The following is a 16,437-nucleotide window of genomic DNA, read 5'->3' as shown; positions in this document are numbered from 1 at the left end:
GCAATGAGGAGTGGAGTTTTGCCGTTTTTTACTGGTAGTATCTTCTAAGATGTTCAGCATTCCATGGGTGTCGTAGCTTTTGCCCGTCAAGTGTTTCCAGGTGGTAGGTGCCCTTTCTTAGCCATGACATAATCTTGTAGGGTCCTTCCCAGTTCGGGCCAAGCTTTCCTTGCGCGGGATCTCTAGCAGCGCCCATCACTTTCCTTAGAACGAGGTCTCCGACCTTGAAGTCTCGATGCTTTACTCGGGAGTTGTAGTGTTTGGCTACGCGGTCCTGGTACCATGCGAGTCTCTGTTCTGCCACCGCTCTTACTTCGTCGACCAGATCCAGTTGTAGACGTAGCTCTTGATCATTTCTTTCCTTGTCGTAATTGTCCACTCTATAGCTCGTGAGTCCTATCTCGGCTGGAATGACCGCTTCACTTCCGTATGTTAGCTGAAAAGGGGTTTCTCCTGTAGGGGTTCGTACTGTCGTTCTATACGCCCATAATACGCTGGGTAGCACCTCAGGCCATATGCCCTTTGCCCCCTCGAGCCGAGTCTTGATGATTCGAAGCAAGGATCGGTTGGTGACTTCAACTTGTCCGTTTGCTTGAGGATGGGCCGGGGAGGAATAATGGTTCTTAATTCCTAACTCTGAACAGAAGGCTCGAAAAGAGTCGTTGTCGAACTGCTTACCGTTGTCCGAAATTAAGACCCTTGGAATTATGTACCTGCAAACAATGTTTTTCCAAACAAAACCCCTTATGTTCTTTTTAGTGATTGTGGCTAAGGCTTCAGCTTCAACCCATTTGGTGAAGTAATCGATGCCAACGATGAGGAACTTCAGTTGCCTTGCTGCCATTGGAAAGGGTCTCATGATGTCCAATCCCCATTGCGCGAATGGCCATGGGGCGCTTATGGGGGTCAATTCTTCCATCGGCAGCCAAATGATGTTGCTAAACCTTTGACATTTGTCGCAAGCTCTCACATAAACCTGGGCGTCGCTTTGCATTGTCGGCCAGTAGTATCCGGCCCGAATTAGCTTGTGTACCAATGACCGAGATCCGAAGTGGTTGCCACATATTCCCTCGTGTACCTCTCTCATAACATAGTCTGCCTCTTCGGGGCCTACACATCTTAAGTATGGTCGAGAGAAGCTCCTTTTATAGAGGATGTCCTTTATCAAGACAAACCATGCTGACCGGGCCTTCAGCTTCCTGGCAGCCTCCTTCTCATCAGGCAACGTGCCATCCTTTAGGTAGGAGATCAAAGGGGTAGTCCAATTGTTCTCGGAACCAATTTCCTAGACGTTGACAACGTCAATTAATGGTGAGGACTGAGTAAAAGAAAGTACCCCGTCAATGGTGATCATAGACTCTGCAGATGCGGCTTTGGAAAGACGGTCGGCGTGTTCGTTTTCTCCTCGTGGAATTTGTATTATTTTGGCCTGCAGCCCATCTATCCTTCTTTTCGCTTGCTCCCAGTACTTCTTCATTTTCTCGCCCTTGCACTCGTATTCGCCGTTCACCTGACTCGTAACGACCTGGGAGTCGTAGTGAATAACCATGCTTACAACCCCTACAATTTGGGTAAGATCTAAACCCGCTATCAGGGCTTCGTACTTAGCTTCATTATTAGTTGTAGGAAATCGAGGTGAATCATACACTTGAGTTCATCGCCCTCCGGGGATTTAAGTACGACCCCGACCCCTCCAGCCTTCTTGTTGGACGACCCGTCCGTGAAAACAATCCATTGGAGACTTATTTCCTCTCTGTCTTCCATGCTGGTGAATTCCGCAATGAAGTCGGCAACCACTTGCCCCTTAATGGCGGTGCGGGGGCGATATTGTATGTCAAACTCGCTTAATTCTATTGACCATAATGTCATTCGTCCGGCGGCTGTAGGGCTGCCCATTGCTCGTCGCAAAGGTTTGTCAATTAGGACGACTATCGTATGGGCTTGGAAATATGGCTTGAGTTTGCGGGCCGCCGTGACCAAGGCGAAGGCGAGTTTTTCCATGGGGGGGTATCTCTCCTCTGCACCGTGTAATGCCTTGCTCGCGTAGTACACGGGCCGTTGAATCTTGTCGTCTTCTCTGATTAGGGCCGCACTGACAGCTGCTTGGGAAACGGCCAGGTAGAGGAATAGTTCTTCTCCTGGCTGTGAGGGGCTTAGTAACTGTGGTGAAAAGAGATAGACCTTCAGATCTTCGAACGCCTGTTGACATTCGGCCGTCCATTCAAAGGATTTTTTTAATGTTCGGAAGAAAGGTAGGCATCTGTCTGCTGCCTTCGACACAAATCTACTAAGCGCAGCGACCCTGCCATTGAGGCTTTGTACTTCCTTCATATTTTTAGGAGGGGCCATCCCTATAATGGCCTGAATCTTGTCCGGGTTGGCCTCGATACCTCTTTGGGATACCATGTACCCTAAGAACTTTCCCGCCGTCACTCCAAAGGTACACTTGCTTGGATTGAGCTTCATGTTGTAGGAGCGAAGAGTGTCAAACGTTTCCTTGAGATCCTCCAAATGGGCCTCTTCCCTTTGACTTTTGACGAGCATGTCGTCAACATATACTTGGACGTTTCTTCCAGTCTGCCGCGTAAACATCTTATTCATGAGCCTCTGATAGGTTGCGCCAGCATTTTTCAGACCAAAGGGCATGACCTTGTAGCAAAAGAGGCCTTGGCTGGTCACGAACGAGGTCTTCTCCTGATCGGCTTCGTCCATCCGGATTTGATTATACCTAGAAAACGCATCCATGAAGCTCAGCAGCTGGTGTTTGGCCGTGGAATCCACCAGGACGTCGACTCGCGGGAGGGGATAGCTATCCTTGGGGCATGCTTTGTTCAAGTCCGTGAAGTCGACGCACATCCTCCATTTCCCGTTGTTCTTTTTGACCATCACGATATTTGCTAACCAATCAGGGTAGTATACTTCCCTGATAAATCCCGCCTCTTGTAGTTTGTGGACTTCTTCTGCTGCTGCTTGATCTCTTTCTTGAGCGAAGGTTCTTTTCTTTTGTCGGACGGGCGGGAAAGATGGCGACACGTTCAACCTGTGCACCATGACTGATGGGTCGATCCCTAGCATGTCTTCGTGGCTCCATGCGAACACATCCCTATTTTCTTTCAAGAAGTTCGCGAGTTCTTGACGTACCGTCGAGCTGGCTAGGGTGCCGATTTTGGTTGTTCGCTCCGGGCAGGCTTTGTCGAGAAGCACGTCTTCGAGCTTCTCAGCAGGTTCCGTCGCCACCCGACGCTCCTCTATATTCATGGCCTGGATGTGATTGTCCATCTCCATCATAGCCACATAGCATTCGCGTGCGGATACTTGATCTCCTCTTAATTCTCCAATCCCATGATCAGTGGGGAATTTTATCATCAGATGGTATGTCGATGTCACGGCTTTCCACGAGTTGAGGGTTGGACGCCCTATGATGGCATTGTAGGCCGACAAACAATCGACTACTAGGAATGTCACGTTCCGAGTGACCTGCTGTGGGTAGTCTCCAATGGTTACTGCCAAAGTAACAATGCCAAGTGGAAGTATCCTTGCTCCCCCAAAGCCAACGAGCGGGGCGTTAGTCGGAATTAGTCGTTCTCTTCCAATCCCCATCTGTTGGAAAGCGGGATAGTAAAGGATGTCTGCCGAACTACCGTTGTCTACAAGGACTCGGTGTATGTTGTAGTCTCCTACCTGTATGGTGACGACCAGAACGTCGTCATGGGGATGATGAAGGCGCCGAGCGTCTCCTTCTGAAAATTCGATGGTGGGATTGTCGATCCGCGACCTTTCAAGTGCGGGACTTGCCATCTGGACGTTCTGAACCGTTCTAAGGTATGTCTTTCGGGCTTTTTTGGATGACCCAACAGTCACAGTTCCTCCTACAATCATCCTTATGTCTCTGGCAAGTTGTCTGGGGTGATCATTGTCTTGCCGAGGGGCTTGATTTTGCGGTAGGTATGCCCTCTCCTTGTTGACGAACCTCTGCAGCCTTCCTCGCCTAATAAGAGCCTTTATTTGCTGTTTCAAGTCGTAGCAATCGGCGGTGTCGTGGCCATGATCTTGGTGAAAACGGCAGTATTTGTCCCTTGGTCTCCTGTTGGGATCTCCCTTCAGCTTGCCAGGAAAGGCTAAAGTTTCCTCATCTTTAATCTGCATTAGTACCTGGTCGATGGGTGCGTTTAGGGGAGTGAAGTTCGTGAATCTTCCTGTGGGCGGTTTGGGTCGTCGATCATCCCGCAGTTCTTTTGTTCTGGCCATTTTTCGTGGCCTGTCCAGCTGTGCATCTTCCTGCCTCTCCCTCTTTCTGGGCTTGTCCTCTCGAGCCAGTAACGCGTCTTCCGCGTTCATATACTTCGTCGCCCTGTAAAATACGTCGGACATAGTTTTTGGGTCGTTCTTGTACAAGGAAAATAGAAACTTACCCTTCCGCAACCCGTTGGTGAATGCTACCACAAGTATCTTGTCATCGGCCTCCTTTATCGAGAGGGATTCCTTGTTGAATCGGTCTAAGTACAATCTTAAGGTCTCATCCTCTCGTTGCTTGATGTTCAACAAACACGCAATAGACTTTTTATGCCGGTGATTCCCGATAAAATGTGATACAAACTGTGCGCCTAATTCCTTAAAAGTGCTGATGGAGTTAGGCGTCAGTCGGCTGTACCAATCCCTCACAGGTCCTTTCAACGTAGTGAGGAAGGCCCTACACATGATTTCGTCCGGCACGCCCTGAAGATGCATTAGGGTCCTGAAAGATTCCAAATGATCCAAAGGATCCTTGGATCCGTCATAGTTCTCGATGTGTGGCATGCGGAACTTTGGAGGAAGAGGGTACAAATTCACGAGTGCTGTGAAGGGCGAATTTGTTCTATGGACTAGGTCGTCCAGGTCGCTTGAGATTCGTCCCCTCAGGGCGCTCATCATTGCGTCCATACGTTCCCTCATTTGCTGCATCTCAGCTGCGATATGAGGCGGCAATGCGTCCGAAACAGACGGTAGGTTGGTATCCTGCCGCTCTGGTCTAGTCGGGGCGTTGCTACCCTCAGGCCTTACCGCATTCCTCCCCTCTGGGCTAGCACCTTCCTGGTCCTCCTCTGGTGCACTTTGGTGCGCGTTCCTTTGTCGTAGTTGCTCCTCTAGATCTTGATTCTGTCTGGTGAGGCGCTCAACTGCCTCCGCGAGCGTTTGGACTTGCCTCTCTAGCGCCATGGTGTGCGGTTCTTCGCCTTGATTGTTGGTTGTTGCCATTGATATGGTGAGTACCATTTAACTTTTTGTCTTAGGGATAGAGCAAGAGCTAGATAGTCTTCTCTATGCTCTCGTTTCGAGTTCCCACAGACGGCGCCAACTGATGAGGTCAAAAAAATCACCAGTAAGCTACAAGCACTCTCCAACTCGAGTCAACACCTGCAAAGAGAAAACAAAGTGACCTAAAAGAGGGCACCGGTGTGGTGCCGGCTAAAAACCCTCCGAAGGTCAAGTTAGAGCCTTAAACAACCCTAGAGTGCCAGAGTTGGGATAGTTGTGCGTACCTTTTGTCATGAGGGTTTCTGGGGTTTATATAGTGGTGTAGAGTCGAAATAAACGCCTTGGCAAGGAAGTACTTTCCTTTTAGAAGAGTAATTCGCGGATCTTTGCGTATCGTATAGAGCCCTTTTCCTTATAGGGATCTTTTTGACTAAGGTCAAACGTGTAGAGAAAGAACTTTCCTTATATTCACGTATGTAGAAGTCAAGATAGATTAAGAATGGAGGTTGGATTACTCCTTCAGCTTTTACCTGCCAAGGTCGTCAGCCAACGTGTACCTCCCATACTGCCGTCAGCCTAGGTACGTTTCCAAAAAGAACGTAAGCTAAGGACCCTCACAACCATGGCCGTCAATCTTGACTTCGTTATCTTGATCCTTTAGCCTAACGTCGCCACGTAAGGGGTGTGGCCTCAAACGTCAAAAAAAGGCGTCAATGACAATGGCTGACGGATTGTATATTCCCGTCAGCCTTCTTAATGTGCCGTTAGTCTGTAAAAAACGTCACTATCAAATTGTATCTTTTCATTTTGCCCGTTAAGTTTAGTATCTACTCACCGTTTCACCTAAGATGTGTATATTAAAATAAAAAACTGTTATTGAGAAGAAAAGGCATCGCTAAGGCATAGGGAAGAGAATGAGAATTCTGAGAAGAAAAGCATCTGTAAGGCATTTAAAGAAACCGTTCAATATTATTGTTGCTATCGTTGGTGTGGCTTGATTCCTAGACATTTTCACTAATTAACAAAAAAAAAATGACTTACAAAAAAATCAACTGTCCAAACTATTGGGAATTTAGATGAGTAATATAATGAAATAACAAAATGATCTAGTAGACAAACATAAAATTTGATAAACTTGGAGGCATAATTGAATGTCCTTGGACAATATTTGCCCCCACCCAAGAGTTGCTAAAGGGTTATTACGAATTTGTCCCCAGGATACAACCATGTTTCTTGAGTTCTACAAATAGCAATTTTGGAGAAGACTCAAAGGTTTCTTGTGTTTCTAAGAAAGATGAAAGAGAAGAAGTTGAGAAGAAGTTACCAAATAAATATGAACCACTATTTATACCTAAAAGAATTATGACCCTTCAATAGACACTTTTTCATTCAATATTTACACTTTCGGTCAATACACACATTTTCATTCAATACATAGCTTTTCGGTCCATAGAGACATTTTCATTCAAGATGCGCATTTTCAGACAAAAGACACATTTTCTATCGAAAGACACATTTTCATTCAAGAGGCATATATTTGGTCAATATGGTCATTTTCATTCGATAGGTACCTTTAATATATATTTCCAATTTAAAGGGTTATGATCTTTCAATAGACACATTTTGGTATATTCAATATGAAGGGTCATGACATTTCAATAAACAACTTTTGGTATATCCAATTTGAAAGGTTATGACATTTCAAGAAGCACCTTTTGGTATATATATTACAAGCTATCTTTTATAAGCCTATATATACAACACAAACTAAATTAGAGACGCAATATTTTTTCTCTTATTCATTCCCAAAAAAAACTAATAAATAAAACAACATTGCTTTCTTTTGGCTAACTAATAAAACTTTGTGCAATATCTTTCAATGTCTTTTTTAATTTAATTTCATGCATTTTTGCTTTGTACTCCAACTCAAAAATAATGAGTTTTTTTTTTTCTCTAAAATTTATCTACTAGCTATTCCCGTGCATCACACAGGTTAGCAACTAGTATGTATATATATATACCAAAGTCTTTAACTTTTTGTTGACCTTTTAAAATTTTGATACATCAGTTTTGCAAGCCTCACAAATTTACACCTCTTTATAATTTATTTTATTTATTAATTTTTGTAATTAGAGCAATATTAGAGAGACTCAAGTTAGAATTTGGATTAAAAAAAATTAGAGTTGGAAGCTAACTGCAACACTAAACCTTACACAACCCTATTTCCCCTGCAAATCTGATTTCTCATTGCCAAATTTATGAACGGCTAGAAACCCATGATTGACCCAATCCTATGGCGATTACTAAGGCTACCTGCTTCTCTGCTTTTACGTCCATCTCTTCTTTGATTATATCAAAATTTTAGACAGTAAAACTTCTCCTAAACATTCACTACAAAAAAACGTTCTATAGCCACGTTTTAAAAACGTGGCTATAGCTCAAAAAAACGTGGCTATAGCCTGATTTGGCCTACAGCTGTGTTTTTTTATGCCGCGTTTTCATCCGTGGCCTCAAATCCATAACTATAGGACCAGCCCAATGGCCGCGCTTTTATAAACGTGGCTATAGGACATACTCTAGCCACATTTTTTAAACGTGGCTATAAATCCTCAGCCTACAGCCGCATTTAAAAAACGCGGCTATAGACCCTTATATTTTTTTTAAAAAAAAATTTTGATTACCAAAAATTAATTTTCGGTAATCAAAATTTTTTAAAAAAAATTTTAATTTTAATTTTTAAAATTAATGCGTTCAAACTTTAAAATTTTAATTTTAATTAAATTAAGAAATTCAAAACAACAATACAAACCCAGCAAATTCAAATTCAGACAAAAACCCAGAAAATTTCAAAATTAATCAAACACAACATGCTCTAAAATACAAGAAAACAGTGCAAGAACACAAACAGAACATCTCCTTCAACAAAAGTACAAGCTCAAAAATACAAAAAGAGTCCATATGCTCAAAGCCAAAATTAATCAAAACCTAATCAAACAAAAGAAAATAATTTTTGGCTATGGGTTAGAGAAAAATAAAGCAAACAGAGATAATTTTTTGAGGCACTTTAGCTTCATTGATTTAAAATCTTCAAGTCTATAGCAAAGAGAGACTCAATCTTCAAATCTACTGCAAATAGAGACAAAGTTAAAGGGAACAAAAATGAACAAAACTCAAAGAACAATGAACAAAACCTCATATTTTCATAAACCCATTCATACAGCATCAGTGGGAAAAAGGGATTAACAGTGTGGGTCAGCACTTTTTGGATCTCCAGCAACATAGATTGATGATAGCATGCACATATGAGAAAGAGATTGAGAGAGTTGTAAGATTAATATGAGAGAGCTTTTTCATCTTTGTTTTTTGAATGACTGAGAGAACTGCTATTTTTTTGTTTTGACGAGAGGGAGTGTCTAAGATTTCGTTCTGAAATCTTCAGTTTTTTTTTTTTTTTTTGGGAATATTTTGGAATATGCCATAGAATATTCTAGGAATATTCTATGGCATATTCCATTTTTTGTTTACGTGGAAGTCGACCCATTCAGAACTCCTTTCTTTTTTTCTCTTTTTTTTTTTGGGAACATTTTGGAATATGCCATAGAATATTCTATGGCATATTCCATTTTTGTTTACGCTGAAGTGAACCTGTTTGGGTTTTTTTCCCTATAGCCACGTTTTTAAAAACGTGGCTATAGGTCCTTTAAAAAATATATATATTTGGCTGGACCTATAGCCACGTTTTTTAAACGTGGCTATAGGTCCTCCTTTAAAAATATATATATATATATATATATATATATATTTGGGTGGACCTATAGCCATGTTTTTAACCGTGGCTATAGACTTAACCTAAAGCCGCATTTTAAAAACGTGGCTAAAACTACTTACAAACGTGGCTATAGGCTTAACTCATAGCCGCGTTTTAAAAACGTGGCTATAGGTTAAGTCTATAGCTGCATTTCTTAAAAACGTGGCTATAGGACAGCTATAGCCGCGGTTTTGAAAACGCGGTAAAAAAAACGTGGCTATAGACCCGCGTGTTTTGTAGTGATTATAACCCCACACATAGACAACAACTTTGGCATTCCTTTGTTGTTGTTCTTAAATGAGTCTTCGGCTTATTGTAGGTGAGAGTCTTCCAGTAATTTTTTTTCCCCTTTTTAAATTTATTTAGAGAAGTCTCCTTCCAAGTGAAAGTTTGCTCAAGTAATTTTGGTGGCTCTATTTCTTTCTCTTCCCCACTACAAGTGCATCCTACGGTATAACTGTATTGCATATTTGCATCTTTATAAGAAAAAAAAAAAAAAAAGACTATATTACAATTTGCAACTTTTGTTGTGTTTAAACTTCTATCTCCAATTGCATAATTTAGGTTTGTATGTTACTGAAAAATAAATAAATAAATTTTTGAGAATTATAAATAAATAATTATCATTGACGTTATTTAATGGTGCCCTAATTTTAGGTCAATTAATATAGATATTGATTTCTTTTGTACGTACTCAGCCAATTTTAGGACCAAGCTTTGCCCTTGAAATTGAGTTGTTTATCTAATTCAAAGTTGACAAAATTTTTAGTTGAAATTTCAGTCTCAATTCTCTTTCCCAATTGGTTTTTGTATTATTTTAATTCTTCAATTTTGATTGTGTTTTTTTTTTTTTTGCTATTATTTATAATTTATTTTTGAATAACTGGGCTTAGTTTTTATTTCTGATTATCTCTTTACCTCCTTTTATCAAGTATTGATTTAATTATCATTTGGTTTTAACTAATATTGAACAAAGTGAATATTTATTTATATATTCAAGATTTGCTAACTATTCCACGGGTTAGTAATCTATATATATATAAAACAGAAGCTTATGAAACTCCCACAATTTTCCACGTCATCACTATTCTCTTTTTCTTTTATATTTTTTTATTTTAGGTTTTATATCTTATATATTTATTATTTCTCTTCAACGTGTAATTATCTTATCAAGTGTTACAAAAGTTTAATTTAAGTAAAACCCTATTAGATATATGTTTCAAAAGCTTAAAAATTCTATTTCAACTAAAATTCTACAATTTTTCACACGGCTTCTGCAAGAGTAATTTAGATCACATAAACAAATTGACATAAAAAATAATGAAAAAAACTAAAGTAAAGGATAAAAGTTGTAAAGGTAAGCGATAAAGTGAGAATTAACTCAAGTCGCGGACTTATCTCAATCCCTTAACAGATTAAATGGACTAATATCTGAATATATTTGATGAGTATATTGATAAACTAATAAGTGATAACAGTGATAACAACAAAACTGCGAAAAGCTACCAAAACCTAAGGTGTATGGGTAGGCATAGGCATAAGCTGTAGCCTATTATACTCAATTGTGAAGGTTATACACTAAAAGTTATCCTCCATTCTACTATACAAGGAGAATTTCAATTGAGCCTTTAAGGCTTTGTCTCATGCATCCTGCCATCCAACACCACTATTACTGTAAGTGCAATCTACATTTTACGCTTAATCCGAATTCATTATTCGCCACCGCACACTGAAATTTTTAGAACTTAAATCGAAACAGAAAAATCTGAAACCCACAAACCCAAATCCTTAAACAAAGTTTGTTAGAGAAAATTTCTCAAAATCCAAATGGCTCTCGCTGTTACTTCTTCTTCATCATCCACTGCAATTTCTAAAGGTAGTTTTTTCATAGTTTGAATGGAATTGTTGTTGTTTTAAGGTTGTTTGGTTGTTGTGACGATGATTATTTGGTTTTTTAGATAAACTCTATAAATTTATTTATAGTCTTTTATATTGTCGATGCATTTATTCTTTATTTAGTATGTTTTCAAGTTCTGATATTTGATGAGTTTTCTATGTTTGTGTTTTGCAGTTCGTATTGTTCTGCAATGTATTGTTATGTGGTAATCAACATGGTTTTATGTTCAACTTCTAGCCAAATACAATAACACACTCCCATCATCCACTACTTTTCTTAGTCTCTTCATACGCCGCATGTCCTCTTCCTCTTTTGCTCACATTGGTATTGATTTGGTTCTTGGAGTGCCTTCAAAAATTGGGTTTGGATTTATCTTGTCAAAAAGGTATGTAAGTTTTTTATCAGGTTTAATGTTAACAGAATTAAAGAACTCACAATCTAGAAAAAAAAAATAGAAAAGTGACTGTATTAGATTTTTTTTTTTTTTTTTGGTTGTATGTTTGAGGTCATCACCATAGAGTAGCGAAAATGTTGTAAGCCATGCCGATATATGTTATGTGGAACCAATGATATGAAAGAAAAAGAAATTTGTAAACCTTTATTTTGAATAAAATTACTTATTTTCATTCAGTTTCAACCATTTTCAAGTCATAACTTTTTTAAGCCAAGTCATAGACCTTTAAGCAAAATAAATATTTTTAATTTTTACTTCAAAAAAATAATAACTATTTTTAATTTTTATTTAATCACCTTGTGTATCGCACGGGTTAGCGACTAGTAATAATAATTCCAGTTTCTATGTTAGGATTTATGGGGCTTCTATTTTATCTGATTCCAAATGTCCCATTATTTTAGATTTTATATTACACTAAGCAGATGGAGTATAGTATTACATATAATATAGAAACTACTTTGTTACATTGTAAGTGCACAATTGCACCTGGACCCAAAGAAGATTATGGGCTCAGGCCCAATGAGCCTTAAACAATAAAATTTGTAGAGTGTGGGCTTGAAACCTAGGTTAGAAGTGCTGGGAGCTTGATAACAGGCTTTTATAAACGAATACAGGTAAATAACGAACGATAATTGCAAATGGATCTCCTCGGACTCGAGCCGAGGAATACTTCTTTATTATTTTTCTTTCTTTCTTACAGGTTACAATCCTTAATTTCTTTTCTTTTTCTTTAGAGAGAGAGAGTAAGCGAGAGAGAGAAAGATCAAGATCCCCCCTCCCTCTGCCTTCCTCCCCCTTAAATACCCCTTTTTTAGATGCCCTTTGGGACCCTGACTAGAAGTTTCTGCCCTACTGTTCAGGGGTCACTTCCCCATTAATGCGGCCAGAGAGGTAGGTGCAGAGTCTTTAATGCGGAGGTGGCAGCCTTTGCTCTAGATATTTCCTTAACACTGGTGTATCGAGAAGGTTCAGGGTTTCCCCCTTTTAACCATTAGTCTTTCTAGAGTTGTGCTTTGACCTTCATAATGAAGCTTTGAATTCTCTTGGGCTTGTCCGAGGAGAAGCTCGTCCTCGGCGGTACCCTTGTATCCTCGGCGTATTGGCCAATTCGTAGAGTTCAATTTTGGGGCAGGTCGGCCCTCCATGCTACCGTCCACAGGCCCATATGCCCATTTGGGTCCTTTTATTCACCACAATAGCCCCTCAAAACTCTATTTTTCATCATCCGAGGAGAAAAATAGGGTTTTGATCCAACGAAAACTTTCCCCACACGTTCCGTAAATAACTATGCGTGTGAAGACCGTTTCGCATCCTAGAGGATGCCACTTGGCAGTTTTATTTTCAAAAACGCGCGCATTTATTACCGTGAGTTATACCTTGTCTCCCACGTTCAACGGTGAGATGAGCATTCAACGGTTCTTGTTACTCCATGAAAATTTGGGCGGGACAAATGTAATTTCGAGGCCGCTTCTCGCACGTCGTGACGTTTCGGGAACCTGCGCCTTCATTTATTTCTCCAGAGGCTAATCCCATCAAAACATCAGCATTCACCTTTTGTCTGCAGAAATCCGTGGAAATTTGCACAACTCGAAATTTGTAAGTTCTCATTTCTTTTCTCTTAACCCTTCCTCCTCGGACCCTGTCCTCGGCTACCCTTATAACAGTTCTCACCCTTAGAACTTAGTTTTTTCGTTTCTTTCTGATGGGGAAGTTCAAGTGTCTAGTTGATACCGCCGCTGGGATGGAAGGCTTTAGAGCCAAGTACCGTATTCCCAACGACGTAGGTTTAAAATACTGCCCGGCGGAGGCCGTGGCCGGTTCTAGGAAAATCGGAGAGGTCATCATCCCTATGGTCGCTTTTGTAGAAGGTGGAATGACCCTCCCAATGAAACCCGTAACTAGGGAATACCTCCGCAACCATCGGTTGTGTCCCGATCAGTGCGCTCCAAACGTTTTTAGAGTTTTAGGTAGCGTCGACGCTCTAAATGAGCAAATGGGTCTGAACCTCACCTGGCATGACATCGTCTTTATGTACGAATGCCACAAACTCACTGGAGTAGGTTACTACATCAAATCCCGCTCCAGCGTAGTCAGGTTGATCTCCTGTTTGCCCAAATCCAATAAAGGCATGAAGGATGACTACCTCATCGTCTCTGGCAACTGGCACGACGGCCCCCACTACCCAGTTGAGTGGGGAGATCCAGGTGCGACACCTTCAGGATTTAACTTCCCATCCCATAACCCCTTGAATCATCTAGGAATGTGCATTTGCAATTTCTTACGCGTCTACCTTTAATTTGTTATATGTTTTGCGCCTCTGACATGTTTGTTTATTTGGATGTTTTTCTTTGCAGATAAGCAAAACGTACGCCCACGCTTGAGCCACTGCAATGTTGCAGATTTGAATAGAGTGCTACGTTCCGAGGTGTTCGTTAGCAGAGACTTACAACTTAGGGCGGCCCACTTGATTCTGGGATACAATCCCGTCTCCTCGGACTTCCAGGAGATCGAGAACGCGATAATCGCGGGTGACCGAAGGCGTAGGAAAATTAACGTAGCCAGACCCCACTTTCTGGCCGACCACGACATCCCTGACGCCCCAAACACAGTGTTGTACGCACATGCCATAGCAGCAGTTCCCCTCGTTGTGCACCCTCAGGCAGTTGCTGTCCCAGAGGAGCGTGTGTCTTCCTCGAACACGTTGGACGAGGAGATAGACCAGTTTCGGCTCGAGGACTCCCTACGACCTCGCGGAAACCCGTTTGTCATCCTTTCCGACGAAGAAGAAGAAGGCGAAACCTGCGGGATCGGCGGGTCTAGTGATAGCGCGTCAGACGACTTACGGTTGAAGAAGAGATGGACAAGGGGCGAAGGACCTTATGGCCGACGGGGCGCCCGAGTGGCAAAGAAAGGAGCAAGCAGGGTCCCCTGCTCCCCGCCCACCTACCTCATCCTCCAAACGTGAGCCAAAACCTCCCCGCGACGATTCTAAGAAGAAAGAAAAGTGGATGCCGAGGGCCGGTGGCGAAGCCAAAGAAGCCGAAACAAGGCCGCCGCGGCCGGCGGCGGCGAAGTTGGACAAGGGTAAATGGCGCGCCGCTCGGTTGAGAGTGGGGAGATCGGGGACGTGGCCGAGTGCGCCGAGCACCGACCACACAGTCTCGACTTGAGGCTAGACGGCGCCACATTCCTCGCTCCGGCCATCGGGGTAGTCCAACAAGGCCACGCCCACCACTTAGCCGAGGTGTTGGAGCGTCCTCTTTCCGCCGAGGACATGGAGTCCTTGGAGAAGATGGGCCGGCCGCGGTTGTTCCTCTCGTTAAAAAGGGGCTTAGCTGCGAGTAAGTTCCATCTTACATTTATATTCTATATTTATTTGTAAGCACTTCACCGTTTTAACCTCCTCCTAACATTTGCGAGTCCATCCAAGAGGTTTTCGCGGCCAGAAGTTCGTGGAGGATTCTCGGAACTGACGGCGGGATGGAGCAAGAGCTAAGACAAGAGACGGAAAGATCCCTAGGCCGGGCCGCGAGGAGAACGGGAAGATCACGTCGGGAGCCGGCCGACTTGAAAGAGAAGAGATGGTGACAAGGCCGGCCGAAGACGATGGAGGGACAAATGGAGGGGCGGCGTAAGCTTCCCGCCAAAAGGATGACGAGCTTGCCCCGAGTCCAACGGGCACGCTCGACTTAGAAAAGGAGCTTACGCGTGCGAAGGATGAAGGCTCGCGCCCACCCGACACCCCTGGAGGCCGCGAAGAAGGCCGATTATCGGGGAGGGGTGACTAGAACACAAGAAGAGTGACAGAGGCTTTTGCGGCCTTGTGCCGAGTCTTGTCACCGGGTCTCGGGGAGAGGCCATGAATGTGGCGGGGGTTCCTCGAGCTTCCGTGAGGAAGCTCGAGAACATTTGGCTCCCCACAGGCATACGTAAATTGAAGACCCTCCCGCATTGCTGCTCACGCCGCTTCCTCCCGTGGTGCAAGAGCTTGTTCCGATCCTACGTAACTGAAGGTTCTATAAAGAGAAGGACAAGTGTGATGGAGCCGAGAGGAACAAGTCAAGACATGGAGCCCCTCGTTCCTTCAACGGACAAAGGGAAGCAAGTTTTGTCCACCTTTGAGCCCGGAGTTAAAAGAGTCTTGGGCGGCCTCCTCCAAGACCCCCACTTCCTTAGTTTAGGGCCTAGTGTAGGAATTTTCTGTACTCCCCTTCTTTGTATATAATTAATGAAGAAGATTTTTATTCAACTTTCGTTCATGTTGTCTTTGTTTTACTTTATACTTTTTGTGCTTGCCATGAGAGCTTTCAATAACAAATAGTTAAAGGGAAAACAAAATAAATAAGTATAACTCCACCATGCAAATAACTATGACTTCAGAACTGCCGCATAACTTAATTTAGACATCAAATAATGTTAAAGTTAGAAAATTCATATGACAGTTAAACCTTTGTAATCTGACATATTGCTCTCAGTATGATGTAAGGTCCGAAGACCATTCCTTACGAAAATTCTGCTTAACACTTAAAGATGAAGAACTTGAGATCCAAATTAATAAATGGTGAGATAATGATTTCCATAATACGGGTGATAAGAATAAGAACAGTGACAAAATATTAAGAACAGCGACAAGGTTTGTGGTCCGAGGACTACACTTAACCAAGTTTCTATTTGATTCTTAAGAACAAGAACTTCAAATGTTAATTTCCCCAAAGTAGGAGGTCCAAGGACCCGGCATAACTAAGGTTCTGTTTAACAAATGGTAAGATATCAATTTCCACAAGGTTTGTGGTCCGAGGACTAAACTTAACCAAGTTTCTGTTTGATTCTTAAGAACAGTAATTTCAAATGTTAATTTCCCCAAAGTAGGAGGCCCGAGGACCCGGCATAACTAAGGTTAAGATTAACAAATGAAAAAACATCAATTTCCACAAGGTTTGTGGTCCGAGGACCACAATTAACCAAGTTTCTATTTGATTCTTAAGAACAGTAACTTCAAATGTTAATTTCCCCAAAGTAGGAGGTCCGAGGACCCGGCATAAC

At 42.2% G+C, this 16,437-nt stretch overlaps 1 protein-coding gene across 1 annotated transcript; it reads right to left on the bottom strand.

Annotated features, from left to right (window-relative positions):
• Nucleotides 1–1,590: 1,590 nt before the first annotated feature.
• On the bottom strand, nt 1,591–5,196 carry LOC142628960 (uncharacterized). The gene is made up of 4 exons (XM_075802981.1): nt 4,153–5,196; nt 2,903–4,008; nt 2,492–2,728; nt 1,591–2,302 (listed from the first exon to the last, which is right to left on the bottom strand). Exons 1-4 carry the CDS (start codon nt 5,194–5,196, stop codon nt 1,591–1,593), a joined length of 3,099 nt encoding a protein of 1,032 aa, XP_075659096.1.
• Nucleotides 5,197–16,437: the final 11,241 nt, after the last annotated feature.

This window comes from Castanea sativa, chromosome 3, assembly GCF_040712315.1.
Source record: "Castanea sativa cultivar Marrone di Chiusa Pesio chromosome 3, ASM4071231v1".
Taxonomy (NCBI): Eukaryota; Viridiplantae; Streptophyta; class Magnoliopsida; order Fagales; family Fagaceae; genus Castanea; species Castanea sativa.
This window is presented reverse-complemented; position numbering and strand designations above follow the sequence as displayed.